This window comes from Abramis brama (assembly GCF_963993115.1).
Source record: "Abramis brama genome assembly, chromosome: 18".
Lineage (NCBI taxonomy): Eukaryota > Metazoa > Chordata > Actinopteri > Cypriniformes > Leuciscidae > Abramis > Abramis brama.
This window is the reverse complement of record NC_139980.1, coordinates 12,283,670-12,300,388: the sequence shown is the minus strand read 5'-3', so window position 1 is coordinate 12,300,388 and position 16,719 is coordinate 12,283,670. Positions and strand designations below refer to the sequence as shown.

General features: G+C 38.7%; 1 protein-coding gene across 1 annotated transcript; it reads left to right on the top strand.

The window, feature by feature from the left end:
- The first annotated feature begins 534 nt into the window (after positions 1 to 534).
- On the top strand, positions 535 to 14,872 carry LOC311068011 (uncharacterized protein). The gene is made up of 3 exons (XM_084090169.1): positions 535 to 674; positions 12,339 to 12,998; positions 13,971 to 14,872. Exons 2-3 carry the CDS (start codon positions 12,487 to 12,489, stop codon positions 14,107 to 14,109), a joined length of 651 nt encoding a protein of 216 aa, XP_083946295.1. The 5' UTR covers positions 535 to 674; positions 12,339 to 12,486; the 3' UTR covers positions 14,110 to 14,872.
- Positions 14,873 to 16,719: the final 1,847 nt, after the last annotated feature.

Sequence of the window (16,719 nt, the reverse complement as noted above, 5' to 3'; positions counted from 1 at the left end):
GACATATCTGACTGACATTGGCTGACCGAGTAAGCGTTAAATCCCTTCAGTTGTTGCAAAGAGAGCTTTATGTTCTTATCTTTTAACAGGTAATGATGGATAAACTTTGTGTTTGAAAAGCTCATGTGATGTTTTTATAACTGGTTTTCACCCCTGTGAAGTTGGGGGAAAATGTATTGTGGAGTTCAGAGCCGAAAGATCTTTTTGTGTTTTTAGCAGCTTTCATTGACTCATATCTCAACATTCTCACTATTAAAATGAATGGCTGAGTGAAAATCCAGCATGGTCATGAAAAGACTTTTCCCCATTTCTACGAAACTCTCGTACTTTATCAGACTTCAGGGCACAGATGTGAACTAGATTACCACACACTCCCCCTAATATTCTTTTCCTGCACTCTCTCTCTCTCTCTCTCTCCCTCACTCTCCTGACCACAAAAGAAAGAAATCATTGAGTTTCACCCTTTTTATAAACACTCCCTCCCCTTCCAGTAGTCTCCAAATAGGGGCACAGACTTCCAGGTTCCCAAACTTTGTTGGAAGAAGTGAAAAGAGGTTTATGGCAGGCTGATTATGTGCTCCACTTCTCTGCCTCTGAATGGCAAAGTAAAGAATGGAGTTTTGGACATTTGACCAGGCACATGGCTCTAACTTGTGACATGGCAGAAGATTCTGGTGAGTTCTGTCAGTTTTTGGCTTTGTGAATTTGATTTTATTCTTGTTTCTACCTTGAAAAACAAGACATGTCTTGATGAATATGGCAGAGCTAGTTTATGCAGTTTTTATGGAGTTTTTCTGCATTCTGCGAAACTGACCACTGATTGATTGCATGATTCATTGATTTAGTGATTTGTGTAAATATATCCAGTTTTAAATATATCCTGTTACTCTGTTTCTACTTGTTTTGTGTGTGTATTTACTTTTGTTATGGGTAATTACAAAAATTCTCTTTCATTTCATAAGTTTACATTAAGCCAAAAACTGTAAAAGCAACTTTTGTACTTTCCATTCAAAGAGACTTATGGCTTATTTGCATAGTCTTCCAATATTGCAATTTTGCAAATGTTTCATCTGCTCTGATGGATGAGTTTCAGCACAAGGGTGAACATGAAAACTTCCAGACACTTGGCATTAATACTGAAGGTTAATTGTGCCCTTTTTATTTGGACTGAGCATTAGACTTTGTTATCATTAAAATATACTGCATTTCCTCTGCTTTGAACTGGTTTGGCATTTATTTTTGGAATGAAACAATGATACTATTAAAGATTCCTGAAGGAAACATAAAGGTTAAAAGTGCTGTTTAAATGGGCTTTTATTGTTCCAATAGTATCATTTAAGTGTCTAAAATGTTTAATTGTTTTCTCCGTTGTAAATAATTACAAGCTCTGGATTGGCAGTGTGGGGAGTTGTGTGTGATAAAAATGGAGCTGCTAATCAAATCAAGGCATTTGTGCACATTGTTGATCAGTACATCTAAAAATGATGTCTGCACATGACTGCATTTGGTTTACGAATAATATGCATCATTCAAAGATATGAAAAACAGTTTTAATATTTCTCATCTCAATACATTTTACACATTAAGACTTAAGTTAAAAAAATCCTGCAAAAACATTTCAGTGAGAGGCACTGAAAGTGAGAGGTACAGATGCTCTTGATGATACTCGTTTACTAAAAGAGCTTGATAAACACTGATAGTGTCTTTAAATTTTAAATGTAAAAAAAAGAGATGCAAACAGATTTGATAGGATAGGTAACCAATGACTTAAAATTAAATCAAAAAATGTTTTATTTGTCCGAATGCAGCAGAACCTGATTTCACCAACATCTTTGTTGATCCTGGAACAACATTTCAATCAAACAAATAGGATTTGAGGGACAAGTTTACAGTTTATATTAAATTTAGGCTTACAACCAGGGTTAGGTGCTTCTACATCTGTGTTAATCACCTATCGTTTCCCTCTGATTTTAGGAATAACTTATGGACTGGGGTAGGGATATGGTTAGGATTAAATTAGGGAGATGACCCTGAAAAAAGACGTATACAAATACATATATATATGTAGGCTATATGTATATGTAAATGTATATGTATATGTATATGTATATGTATATGTATATATATATATATATATATATATATATATATATATATATATATATACGTATATATATGTCAATATTTTTTCTGAACTTTGCTACACTGCAGAAGCCAAAATGCTCACTTTGTGGAAAAGAGCTGCTTTCTACCCTTGAAGACAGATATCGCATTTCACATGTTTCCAGATGTTGAGAGGAGTGTTGGGACGCCCTGGAGTAGACAGGACACTGAAAGAAATTGTGTGTGTTCAGTTCAGTCACATCTGGAGACATGAGGGATGAGGTGATGAGTCCTCCCTACATCAGAAAGCAGGAGCTATAATAACTTCACTACATTTTTGCTGCAAAAATAACTAAACAGCCTAAGCTTTACTTAAGATGCAAAATTGATAATAAGACTTGTTTTCAGAGAACATAGCCCATATATATATATATATATATGTAGCGCCCCCTATGCTCTAAGTGTAACCCAAGCGACGCTCCGGATTCTTAAAATGTGTCTCTCGACTTGCAACTATGCAATAATGTTATTCTTTCCCTTTCTAGTCTAAGATTATGTCTATATTAATTGACTTCAAGCTACACAATATATCCAAAACAATAAGATTTATTTACACACAAAATAAAGGAAATATTAAATAAATGAAAACACTTATAGTGAATATTAAATGATCAATAAACTTCAAATGCAAATCAACACTTGTATCTTATTTCTTGTTTTACCTTTCAGAAAGTAACTAAACCCTCAATTCACTTTCACTTTAAGTGAATTAAATCACTATATAGAAATCCAATAGAATGCAAAAGTTCAAATAACAGAATAAACTTTTCCGTTACCTCACATAAATGAGCAATAACACTTCTTAATACTCAATTTTTGTCTTTTTGGAAAAATTAAACGTGAAACAAAAGTACCTTTTTGAGTGATCACTCGTATATGCGCGCGCACACACACACAATGCAAAAGTCACCACCCAACCCCTCGTTGCAGGCCTGTACCGTTGCTAGAGTTCGCTGTGGCCTAGAAACAACAAATGGCCTCTTCACTCCATCGAGCAAATAAAATAAACAAGATCACCTGAATTCTTCAGTCAGCGAACCCTCACGATCAGCAGCTCTTCATCCTCCGCGAGCACATACGAACACACTGGCTCTTACATGACCCATCAGCTCACCATCTTCTTCCCCGACAGCAGCAATCGTAATCCAGATCTCACCCGATCTAGAACGCTCTGGTCAGAGTCCAGCGAATCGGTGTCCTCTTCATACGGATGCGATAACCAACGTGCAGTCTAGTATCTAAATGTCCGTGTACTAAAGTATCGTGCACGAACTCCTGTATGGAGTGACTCATAAACTTTCACAAATGTTTCTTGTTTTGAAAGTCAGAAATGAATAAATGCACGAACTAAACACTTATACAGCACTTAGATTACATTTTTTCCTTCAGCCATCAGAACATATTCTTCCAACTTCAGTCTCTCACCCTTCTCGAATCGCCTCCCTGTCAGTCACTACCCCGCTCCCATCCAATCAGAATCACCCTCTGCTTAAGAAGGCGGGATAAAGATAAAGCAACAGCCAATGAGAATAAAACAATACAAGATTGCTAGGCAAAAGCACATTTTGGCCAAGTGCATTACAGACTAACTTTAATCTCCCTCATTATTCTTAAAGCAACAACTCCCAGTTTTATTCTTCTTCATGAGATACCCTTTATATCACTTATAAATCCTATAAAGTAACTATCTGAATGACTACTATTATTATTTAATCAATAATAATTCCCTTCTTACTCAGAATTAACTATTTCTGTAATATTGTCAGAAATAAGATAGTAATAACCCTATATGAAATATTATTAACCTCACCTGGGTTACACTCTCCCCCTACTAAATTACTCATGTCCTCATGAGTCTCCAACTACAACTGTAGTAAGACTTCAGACTTCGGATATATCTTCTGCTGAATACAGTGTTGACATGTGGCCATTGGATGACACCACAATGTTCTGCAAGCACTCTTCTTCTTAGAAGACTCTTGGATCTTCACAACCATACCCCTATACACGATAGTCAAAGGCCTGTCAGAAGACTTTCCAAGTTCATCATAACTCAACTTCTGAACTGGCTTAATCATCCTCTTTGGATAATTCCTCCCTCTTTCAAGTTCCTCTTCTCCACTCGCAACATTCACAGTTTCAATTCCTTCTTCAGAAACTGAATCCTCAATGTTCTCCTCCATTTGAGCATCAGACTCTTCTCCTCCAATCACTTCCACCTGATCAGGATCCTCTCGAGACCTATTAGGACTCTGTACGTTTTCCCCCTCAGCTGACGGAAAAGACAGTCTTTCAAGGTTCACAGTTCTTCCTACTGGATAATAAACACAATCACTACTATCATCACTCTCAGAATTACAGTTCACTGATTCACGATTCTCTCTTTCATGATTCATGGCTTTCTTCTGTCTTCTTTCCACAGTTTTAGATCTGGTCACCACGCGGCGTGAACTCTCCTCCCTCTCTGAAGGTAAGTGTATTCTCACTCCCTCACCAATTGGCAACAAGTGATCTCTGTGCAAAGTTCTCACCCCTCCTGTTCCAGCCTCTGGCTTCACCCTGTACACAGGCAAATTCTCCAGCTTCTCCAGAACAAGGTAAGGTACTGAACTCCACTTATCTCTTAACTTCTGCTTCCCAGTTGTAGCCAAATTCTTCACCAGCACACGGTCTCCTTTTCCAAGCTCACAGAACTTCACTCTCTGATCATAGAGTCTTTTGTTCCTCTGCTCCGTTTTCTGTGCATTCTGCAGTGACAAATCAAATGCTTTCCTCAAATCCTCTTTCATTCTCTCTACATACGTCACATGCTTTTCTCCTCTTCTCCCATCTCCAGCATTTCCAAAGCGTACATCAATTGGAAGACGAGCCTCTCTCCCAAACATAAGATAGTAAGGAGAAAATCCAGTAACTTCACTCTTCGTGCAGTTATACGCATGCACCATCTGACTCACACTCTGACTCCATCTCTCCTTCTTAGAAGCATCCAATGTCCCCAGCATAGATAACAATGTTCTGTTAAAACGTTCCGGTTGAGGATCTCCCTGAGGATGATATGGCGATGTACGAGACTTTCTGATCCCCAGAATTCCAAGCAACTCTTTGATCAGCCGGCTCTCAAAATCTCGACCCTGGTCAGAGTGTATCCTAGCAGGTAATCCGTAATGAACGAAAAACTTCTCCACTAGAATCTTTGCAACCGTCAGCGCCTTCTGATCTTTTGCAGGATACGCTTGTGCATAACGTGAAAAATGATCAGTTACTACAAGAACATTTGATACTCCTCTCATGTCTGGCTCAATTGATAGGAAATCAATGCAAACAAGATCCATCGGTCCCTTGCTTGAAATATGATTCAAGTACGCAGATCTCTGCGGCAATGTCTTTCTCACAATACACCTCCCACAATTCTTCACATATCTTTCCACTTCCCTGGACATATGCGGCCAGAAGAATCTGTCCTTGCACAGCTGAGTCGTTCTCTCAATCCCCAGATGACCAGACTCATCATGTAAAGAATTCAAGACTTCTTGTCTGTACTTTTCAGGCAAAACCAACTGTACTTTCTCTCCTCCAAGAGAATTCTGTGTCACTCTGTACAACAGATGATTACGAATAACCAACTTTTTCCCTTGTTTCCTCAACAAAGTCTCCAACACACCTGAACTCTTTGTTGTTTTCAGACACTTTCCGGACTCCACATCTCCCTTCACTGGACCAATGATCGGATCTTCCCCCTGTGCCAATCTCAACTCCTGGTTAGTCAAGGAATCTCCCTCATTAGTATCCAAACGAATCGGGCAAACATACAGTTCTGGAACACTTTCAACTCCAACACCCAACTGATCTACCAGTCTGTCCTCCTCTTCTTCAGCCCAGTAAGTACTCTTCACACGTCCACAAATAGCTTTCACCCCGGATCTAGGAATATCCATCCAGTTGGTAGTTTCAGCTGCATCCGCAGGATAACGCGACAGTACATCAGCATCAACATTCTGACTTCCAGCCTTATACTGTAGGTTAAAATCATACGTGGCTAAGGCACTCAACCATCTATGTCCAGTTGCATTAAGTTTCGCACTTGTTAGAACATATGTAAGGGGATTGTTGTCAGTCCTTACTGTGAATTTTGTTCCATACAAGTAGTCATGGAATTTGTCAACAATGGCCCATTTCAGCGCCAGGAACTCCAACTGATGAATGGGATATCGTTGTTCGGCCTCACTCAGTTTCCGGCTTGCGAATGCAATTGGCCTCAACCCCTCAGGGTACTCTTGATTCAAGACTGCTCCGAGCCCTTTCAAGCTAGCATCCACATGCAATATGTACGGCTTAGATGGATCAGCATACGCCAGTACAGGTGCATGAGTCAAACACTTGATAATAGAATGAAACGCTTCAGTGCATTCGTCAGTCCACCTCTCTCCAAAGGATTCCTTCTCATTGAAGTATTTCGCTTTCTTCTCTACCTTCTTTTTACCCCTCACAGGTGCATACCCTTTGGTCAGTTCCGTTAAAGGCCTTACGATCTTGGAGTAATTCTTGACAAATCTGCGATAGAATCCGCAAAATCCAAGAAATGATCTTAGTGACTTCAGATCATGAGGTATCTTCCACTCCTTCACAGCCTTCACCTTCTCTGGATCTGGTGTTACGCCGTCCGCACTCACAATATGTCCCACATACTTGACAGATGGTTGACAGAATTGACACTTATCAACTGATAATTTCAGCCCAAACTCCTCCAATCTATCAAGCACTTTCATCAGTCTCTCTTCATGTTCTTCCAAGGTTCTTCCGAAAACAATCAGATCATCCAAGTACACAATCACTTGTAGTAAGTGCATGTCTCCAACTGCCCTTTCCATCAACCTTTGAAACGTTGCAGGAGCTCCAGATATCCCCTGAGGCATCCGCTCAAACTGGTAGAATCCAAGAGGACAAATGAACGCAGTCTTTTCTTTATCTTCAGAAGCCATTTCGATTTGATAGTATCCACTCCTCAAATCCAGCACTGAAAACCACCTACTTCCCGTCAGACAATCCAAAGCATCTTCTATCCTCGGCGTTGTATACTGGTCAGGTATAGTTCTGGAGTTCAAAGTTCTATAGTCAATGCACATCCTTATAGCACCATTCTTCTTTCGAGCTATAACTATAGGTGATGCATAAGGACTCCTCGATTCCTTAATAACTCCTGCAGCCAGTAGATCCTTCAGATGACGACGCACATCATCTATGTCAGCTGTAGCAATCCGCCTCGACCTCTCTCGGAAAGGTGTACTATCCATCAGCCTGATAGTATGAATAACATCCTTTGCTTTCCCCACATCCCACTCAGATATGGAAAACACATTCCCACGCTCAGACAACTTCTTTCTCAATCTTCCTTCCCAATTACTTGGTATTGGAGAAACACCAAAGTTAAAGATATTCGGATCCAACTTCTTCACAGATGTCTGTTCTCTTTGCATCACAGTTACAGTATCTGTATGAAACACATTCGCCATCACAGTTCCTTCAGAAATAGTTATGTCCTTCCCAGTCTCATTACACACCAGCAACTTGAAACTATCCACATCCACCTCAGATGAATGCAAGACAGACGAAGGAACAAACACTCCAGCAGGTAACTGATTCTCATCAGTGGCTTCCACAATTAGAATATCTTCTCTAGTCTGTTTCTTCAGTTCCACTTTACACTCAGCATACTTTCCACCATTCTGAGGTATCTTCAGATCAAATTGACAATCCACTCAATGGTTGAATTGGAACATTTGACAAATGTTTCTCATGAAAATGCTCAAAAACAATGGTAACTTGCGACCCACTGTCAAGCAATGCACTGCATGAACATCCATTCACTTCAACTGAAAGGGTAGAAACTGGACCCACAAGACCTCTCGGCACACAATCCTTCTCACTGCCATCAGTAGTTCCCTTCTTTGAGAAACAATCTGGACCACCGGACACAGTAGAATCATCCTTTGCTCTGCTCACTTCAGCTTTAGCTCTATGGAGTGATCTCACCAGCTTTTGAATCACTTTTCCAGTATTCTCTGTTGCTTTGCACTTAGTGGCAATATGTCCGTCTTCACCACAACGGTAACAGAAGAAATCCTCCTTAGGCTGCAACCTTCTCTCAGCATTTCTTCGCAAAGGCATTTCTCTGTAATTCGGCCTCTTTGTCTGAATCTGCTCAGCAGTTGAGTTTATGCTCATCACTTCCAGACGTTTGTTCAACTTCTGAATCTGCATCTTCAACTCTTCCACCTCAGTGTCTCCACGAGTATTCTCTCTTTTCTTCTCCTGCTTCTCTGCAGCAGAATCAGTTTTCATGGAATCAGCAGGCACCTTAGATGAATCTTTTCTCATCTTCAACTTCAGCTCTTGAAGTTCAGTTCTAAGCTTATTCACCACATCAGAATCCACAGCAGAATCAGTTTTCAAATTCAATGATTTCACTGGCACTCCAATTCTACGTCTCGCAAGCTCATTCTCTTCAGCTGTCTTTATCTCATTCAGCAACTCCAAGAAACCAGGAGGTTTAGCTTTCCTTTCTCTTAGGCGCAGTTGTAACAACATCAGGTCAGAATCAGCAGAAGCACCTCTGATAAGTTGTTCAATTCTCGCTCTATCCATTGACTGTGACATCAACCCTCCTTTCTGCACAACTTTCGTCAACGACTTCTCCAATCTGGTCAGGAAATCAGACAGCATTTCTTTAGGGAATTGTCTCAGTAATCTGAATGCAAAGTAAAGATCTTCACCTGATTCAGATGATCCAAAGGTATTTTCCAGTGCCTCCAAGTACTCAAAAGCACTAGCCTCAGGACTTGAAAATCTCACCACTTTCACAATATCAAAAGCAGGACCTTTCAAACTCTCCAGAATTCTTCTTCTTTTTTCTTTCTCTGAACACTCACATTCAGAAATCATCATTCTGGCCTGTTCCAACCAGTTCTCGAAACTCTCTTCTCCAGCCGGAATAGGAATGACACCAGAGAACATCCTCAATCTTCTGTAAGCATTTGAATCTCCAGAAGGTTTTGTCTTCTCCAGCAGATCACCAACAGCACGAATGATAGACTCAGGCGACGCAGCATTCGAACCAGACGAATGGAACAATGATCCCACATCACTCATGGATTTTCCTTCCTCACGAAGAAATCTTTTCAACTTCTCTGCGAAATCAGAAGCATGAACATCAGCCGATGCTACAATAACTCTCCATGGATCTTCACCATCAGCTCTCTGCAATTCAGCTGGTATGCGAGATGAGTCAATTATTTCACGGCATTCACACAATACCATCATAGTATCTGGAGTTTTCCCCACTTTGGAGTCTCTTACTCTCACTTTACCAACAGCTTTTATGGTTTGGACCGCGTCTTCAATGTATTCCACCTCCGTTGTTGATGGTACTCCTAATAACATGAGAGCATGATTTTCATCAATCAAAGCTTCCTTACTCCACTCTGTAAGTTCAGCAGCCAACAGTGCATCACCCTTGAACTCCATCTTCAAGCTTGAAACGAGTAAGTAACAACTTTTTTAGTCTTCTCAAATCTTCAACAGGATCTCAGGAAAAGAATAATCGATCCCGGACGAGCCCCCAAATTGTGTAGCGCCCCCTATGCTCTAAGTGTAACCCAAGCGACGCTCCGGATTCTTAAAATGTGTCTCTCGACTTGCAACTATGCAATAATGTTATTCTTTCCCTTTCTAGTCTAAGATTATGTCTATATTAATTGACTTCAAGCTACACAATATATCCAAAACAATAAGATTTATTTACACACAAAATAAAGGAAATATTAAATAAATGAAAACACTTGTAGTGAATATTAAATGATCAATAAACTTCAAATGCAAATCAACACTTGTATCTTATTTCTTGTTTTACCTTTCAGAAAGTAACTAAACCCTCAATTCACTTTCACTTTAAGTGAATTAAATCACTATATAGAAATCCAATAGAATGCAAAAGTTCAAATAACAGAATAAACTTTTCCGTTACCTCACATAAATGAGCAATAACACTTCTTAATACTCAATTTTTGTCTTTTTGGAAAAATTAAACGTGAAACAAAAGTACCTTTTTGAGTGATCACTCGTATATGCGCGCGCACACACACACAATGCAAAAGTCACCACCCAACCCCTCGTTGCAGGCCTGTACCGTTGCTAGAGTTCGCTGTGGCCTAGAAACAACAAATGGCCTCTTCACTCCATCGAGCAAATAAAATAAACAAGATCACCTGAATTCTTCAGTCAGCGAACCCTCACGATCAGCAGCTCTTCATCCTCCGCGAGCACATACGAACACACTGGCTCTTACATGACCCATCAGCTCACCATCTTCTTCCCCGACAGCAGCAATCGTAATCCAGATCTCACCCGATCTAGAACGCTCTGGTCAGAGTCCAGCGAATCGGTGTCCTCTTCATACGGATGCGATAACCAACGTGCAGTCTAGTATCTAAATGTCCGTGTACTAAAGTATCGTGCACGAACTCCTGTATGGAGTGACTCATAAACTTTCACAAATGTTTCTTGTTTTGAAAGTCAGAAATGAATAAATGCACGAACTAAACACTTATACAGCACTTAGATTACATTTTTTCCTTCAGCCATCAGAACATATTCTTCCAACTTCAGTCTCTCACCCTTCTCGAATCGCCTCCCTGTCAGTCACTACCCCGCTCCCATCCAATCAGAATCACCCTCTGCTTAAGAAGGCGGGATAAAGATAAAGCAACAGCCAATGAGAATAAAACAATACAAGATTGCTAGGCAAAAGCACATTTTGGCCAAGTGCATTACAGACTAACTTTAATCTCCCTCATTATTCTTAAAGCAACAACTCCCAGTTTTATTCTTCTTCATGAGATACCCTTTATATCACTTATAAATCCTATAAAGTAACTATCTGAATGACTACTATTATTATTTAATCAATAATAATTCCCTTCTTACTCAGAATTAACTATTTCTGTAATATTGTCAGAAATAAGATAGTAATAACCCTATATGAAATATTATTAACCTCACCTGGGTTACACATATATATATATATATATATATATATATATATATATATAGACACAAACCTCTCTAAATTTAATATATGTTCTTTGTAAGTTTAAATATCTGCAGTTTTGCTTGTTTTCGTGAGTATTTGCTTTAAATTATATAATTATTTAAAACATTATATTTATTTATTTAACTTTTTTAGATTATAAAACCATTGTAAAAACGTTTTGGTGACATAGTGGTGGCCACTGTCCACTACGCATTGTAGAATCAGTATTAACAAGAGCCTGTGTGATTGTAAATGGGACTCACACTTTTTCTTTGAAAGAGCGAAGAATGAGAGAGCGAGAGCAGTATAGAGCACTCATCCTTGCACATGCAAGACTAAACAAACAGCCTCCCTTTCTCAGAGGGTCATGTGCTACACCTCAGGGCCCTCACATAAATGAATGTACTCACTACAAACACCAGCAGGAAGCCCCCCACCACATGCTCCGGAAAACCCTGTAAAAATGACTGGTTGATTTCACTTTCACAGTAGGCTACAGTTGGCAGTATAGCTTCACAAATAAATAAACTTCTTTCATCCCCTTACCTCTCAATTATCTGTCACATTTTAACCTAAGTTACAGGAAATTATTGGAAGATATGTCTTTTTCTTTTTAGTCAGTTTGGTATCTATAGTATAATATAATATACAATATAATACCCATTTTTTGCACACACATACTGTTTATTCATTAAAATGTTTATTCAGCAAGGAATGCGTTAAATTAATTAAAAGTGACAGTCAAGACTTTTAGATTGTTATGTTCAGGTAGTTTTTTTGTTTAAAAAAATGCAGTTCTTTTGAACTTTCTATTCATCCAAGAATCCTGAAAAAGAAAAGTATCACAGTTTTAAAAATGCAAAAATCAGCATGTGACTGAAGACTGGAGTAGTGATGCTGAAAATTCACCATCACAGGAACAAATGACTTGCTAAAATATATTAAAATAGAAAAGCGATTTTAAATTGTAAAAATCTTTTACAATATTACTGTTTTACTGTACGTAGTCAAATAAATGCACTATTTTCACTTGAGGAGACTTAAGAATCAGACTTTTTAGGGATTTGAGCTTCTGTTTATTTCTTCACAGATGAGGTCAGAGCTTTGCAGCAGTGGTGATTGTGTGAAAAAGCTTTGAGAGGGTCAAGAGGGACCTCACATTTCTCATCGCTTGGGTTCTCATCCATCACTCCATCAAGTCCCAGGTCATAGAGGTTATTCCGGGACTCTTCTGGGTCATGATGAGGCTGCACTCAACACTGGGCACTTTGCTCTTCACACTCCTAGTGATGCCAGTCTACTGCCAGAGTGGTGATGATGGAGAGTTGGGATCAGGTGACGTCTCCGGGCCTGTGGTCACTGGCAACTCCTCTGCTCCAATCTTCCATGCAGCCGGGGATGAGCCAGACAGAACCAGGCCACTTTTTCAAACCCTGCCAGAGACGGAAGGCGGCGACTGTTATGTCAACTTCCACACCGGCCAAGTCATGTCTAGACGGTTACGAGCTTTCAGAGAGGAAGTTGCATATCTAAAGGCTGTTCAACATGGGAACCAGGCAGTGATGGAGAATCTGGTCCAGTTTGTTGGAGCAGAAATGGGAGATCAACGCTATGAGGAGGTGATCCAAGAAAACATTGTTGGAATCAGGGAGGATCATGTGAGCTGTGAGAGTGTGGTGACAAAAGCAGCAGAGGAGATGGAGAGTCAGCTGGAGGGAGACGCACTAGACACTTCGGCTGGAATTCAGAAGTAAGATGAGTTGAATCCTATTAAGACATTCATATCCTCTTATCTTCCAGGCAAAACTTCAAGGCTTTTAAAAATGTAAGATGCTTAAAGGCAACAAACCTGAATCGGGGGAATATTTGATACGTGGGAGAGAAAATTTTGAGTCAAAATTATGTGATTTGGTTCTCTCAGATAAGAAATGGTGATGGAAGATTCTTTTATTATTGTATTTTAGGAATTATTTTATTTAGATTTTGTGGATGCACCAGTATTAAAATGGTCAATATGCAAATCTCTAAACTAATTTGTCTGATACTGTCACATGATCCTTCAGAAATCATTCTAATATGCTGATTTGCTGCTCAAGAAACATTTCATATTATTATCAATGTTTAAAACAAAATATTTTTGTGGAAACTGATACTTTTTTTCAGGATTCTTGGACAGATAGTTCAAAATAACAGCATTTAGGCCAATATGAAATATAAATCTTTTATGTATTTAATGTCACTTTTGATCAATGTAATACTTTCTAATAATTTATCATTCAAATTGTGTAAAGAATTAAAGTTAATTTCAAGACCACTCACTAAATATTGCAGCTTAAGAGTCTGCATATACATAAACACTTTCCAGGCAAAAGATAGTAAATGCATAACCAAGTAAAACTGTAAAAAAAGATCCTAAACAATAAATATATATATGCTTATAAACACAGTGATGAGTTGCATAGAAACATAGAACCTCAGACTAGCCACAATGATGCTGCTTTGATTCTGGTTTCTGGGTTTTCCATCACCAGCCTGGACAGTTGGAAGGAATGTAAATTTCAGCCCCTCAGAGGCCCCTGGTTTAAGAAAAACTAAACTGAGGCCCTGAGGAGGCCCCTGTTCATTTCCTCCTTCTCCTCCATCCCTCTCTCTCTCTCTCTCTGTCTGTCTGTCTGTCTTGGATTATTTCTGATGTTGTGTCTGCTTTATGTCTTTATCTAAGAATAAAAGAGGAGTCCCTTTCCTTTGAAGAAATGCTGCGTACCGCGTCAGACATCGCCACTCGACTGGAGAGTTCTTCAAGAGCCCTGCATGTGGAGATGATCGCACAGCTGAGGAAGAACATGAGACAGCCACGCTAAACTAAATGACTCGGTGGGAAGCTGTCCAACCTGGAAAAATAGAAAAATTCTGTATTTATCCACAATGTTTTAATAACAGTGATACCATGTCATCACTTTAAACAGTCTATATATGTTATCTCCCATCCTTACATTGTTTTTTTGTGAATCAGAATTATTTTCTGAGGACTGAAACGCAAACTATATTTTTCCTCTCTTGTCCAATGTTCATTTGTGAGCCATAATGAAAACATAATGGCTCTGTGTACAAGGAAATTGAAAAAAATGATCTTGGCAGTGTGGTGACATCTTAAAAGAATATACTCTTTCCAAGTACAGACAACCCCGCAGCTATGGTCTGGCTGTCTTGGCGCTAGGGAGCAGATGGTGAAAAGACTGTATGAGGGTTTGGAAATCAACAAGCATGAACTCATATACATTGGAAAGAGAGAGCAAGGCGGAGAAAGAAAAAGAGAAAAAAATATCACAGTGATGTCACTGAGGAATAAATGAAAACATGACTTGGCAGCTTGGAGCCAGAACCTAAAGAAGCAGATGAAGAAAGAGTATGAAATCTTTGCGACCAAAGAATGTTCATTTTCAGTGTGTTAGTCAGTTGTTGTCACTTTTGCTGTATGCATATTTTGACCCAATTCTGAGTGTATTGTAATATTTGTATGGTCATAGATACAGCCTGTGTGAGTGAATGAATTACAGGGACATGACATATATAAATATCCTATATATTGAGTGTTTTATACTTAAATAAATACTATTGATGCTAGTCAGTCTTGATGTGCCATTGTTGAAAATGATATTCACAAAAATTCAGCTTTGTCAAAAAATAGCAGGGTTCCCACGGTCATGTACTGTAAAACTGTTAAAAAAAATTTGGTTTCACTTTATTTTGATGGTCCCTTTAACACATTCTGTTGACTATAAGTAACGTTGCACCTATGTCTACTAACTCTCATTAAAGTGTTAGTTAAGTATTAATAGACTGGTAGGGTTAGGGTTAGATTAAGTTGACATGTAGTTGCAAAATTACTTTTTGTCAGTAGAATGTCTGTTGGAGGACCATCACAATAAAGTGTTAGCAGATATTAAGCAGACAGTCTACTTATACTCCAATGAAAGTTAGTTGACATATAGTTGCAATGTTACTTATAGTCAACAGCACGTTCAAAAGGGATCATCAAAATAAAGTGTTACCAAGAATTTAAAAGGTCATGGAAACTTCTATAGCCAATATAGATTTTTCAAGTAATTCCTCAGCTATAAATTGCTCTTTGTGTGTGTTAACTCTTTAGTTGGATTAAGAATAAAATCCAGATATCATAAATGACAGTAAAAGTCACTGAAAAGCCAATCGGCTTACAACTTACAATACAGGGGTGCGTTTCCCGAAAGCATCGTTGGCTAACTATGGTCGCAAGTTCATTGCAATGTCCATTGAACTCTATTGGTAACGACGGAACTTGCGACCATAGTTGGCCAACGATGCTTTCGGGAAACGCACCCCAGAATTGTAACAATTAGGCTGCTTATATTAACATTTATGTAAAAATAGCAATGAGAAATATTACTGCCTACTTGTATGTCTGAAATATATTTATGTATAGGCTATAAATAAAAAATAAAGTATAAATCTAAACAATTCTGTCATTAATTACCCTCATTCCAAACCCATAAGCCTTTCATTCATCTTCTGAACACAAATTAAGATGATTTTGAGTGGTTCCATATGCTATGCAACTGCCACTATGCCACTTTGACGCTTCAAAAGGTTCAAAAAGAGATCATAAAAACTAATCCATATGAATTGAGCGGTTTAGTCCAAATTTTCTGAAGAGACTCAATCGCTTTATATGATTAACATATTCAACCGAACCTGCTTGACACGCGAGAACAAACCTCTTTTAAGCTCAAACGAGAATGAATCTCATTGGTTCTTGTCAAGCAAAAATGTTTGAGCTTTCCTTTACCACAACTGATGAATATTTAGGCTAGATGTGAATAAAAGCCTAAATTCAGTCTGTTCATCATTAAGCAATCGTGCATCTTCAGAAAATTTTGGACTAAAATGCTCAATTCATATTGATTAGTTTTACGATCTTTTTAATGAACTTTTTGAAGTGTCAGTTGCCTGGGATGTCAACTGTCAATGGAGGGACAGAAAGCTCTCAGATTTCATCAAAAAAGATCTTCATTTGTTTTCCGAAGATGAACGAAAGTCTTACTGGTTTGGAACAACAGGAGGGTGAGTATAAGAAAGAATTTTCATTTTTTGATGAACTATCCCTTTAATAGTCCTATTGTCACGGTAATGTTCCGTTCTGTTTGCTTTTATTTTGACATTCAGTTTCGTTATTTGACTATTGTTATTCCTGCGATCTCCTACGTAGGCCTATCCATCCTGTTGCATTTTAATAAAGACTGTTTTGTTGGATATTCCCTCGTCTTATTCATGCGTGCTGACAATAGGCTATTCCTCTAGCCATAATCGTCTCACAGAATCTTTCAGTATTCCGGTCCTGTGTGTTTAATCAGCATAAATGTTATTATGAATAGATTCTAATAGAGTCTCTGTGTCTTAAAAAAAAATAAAAAATGTGTCAGTTGCACCGAATT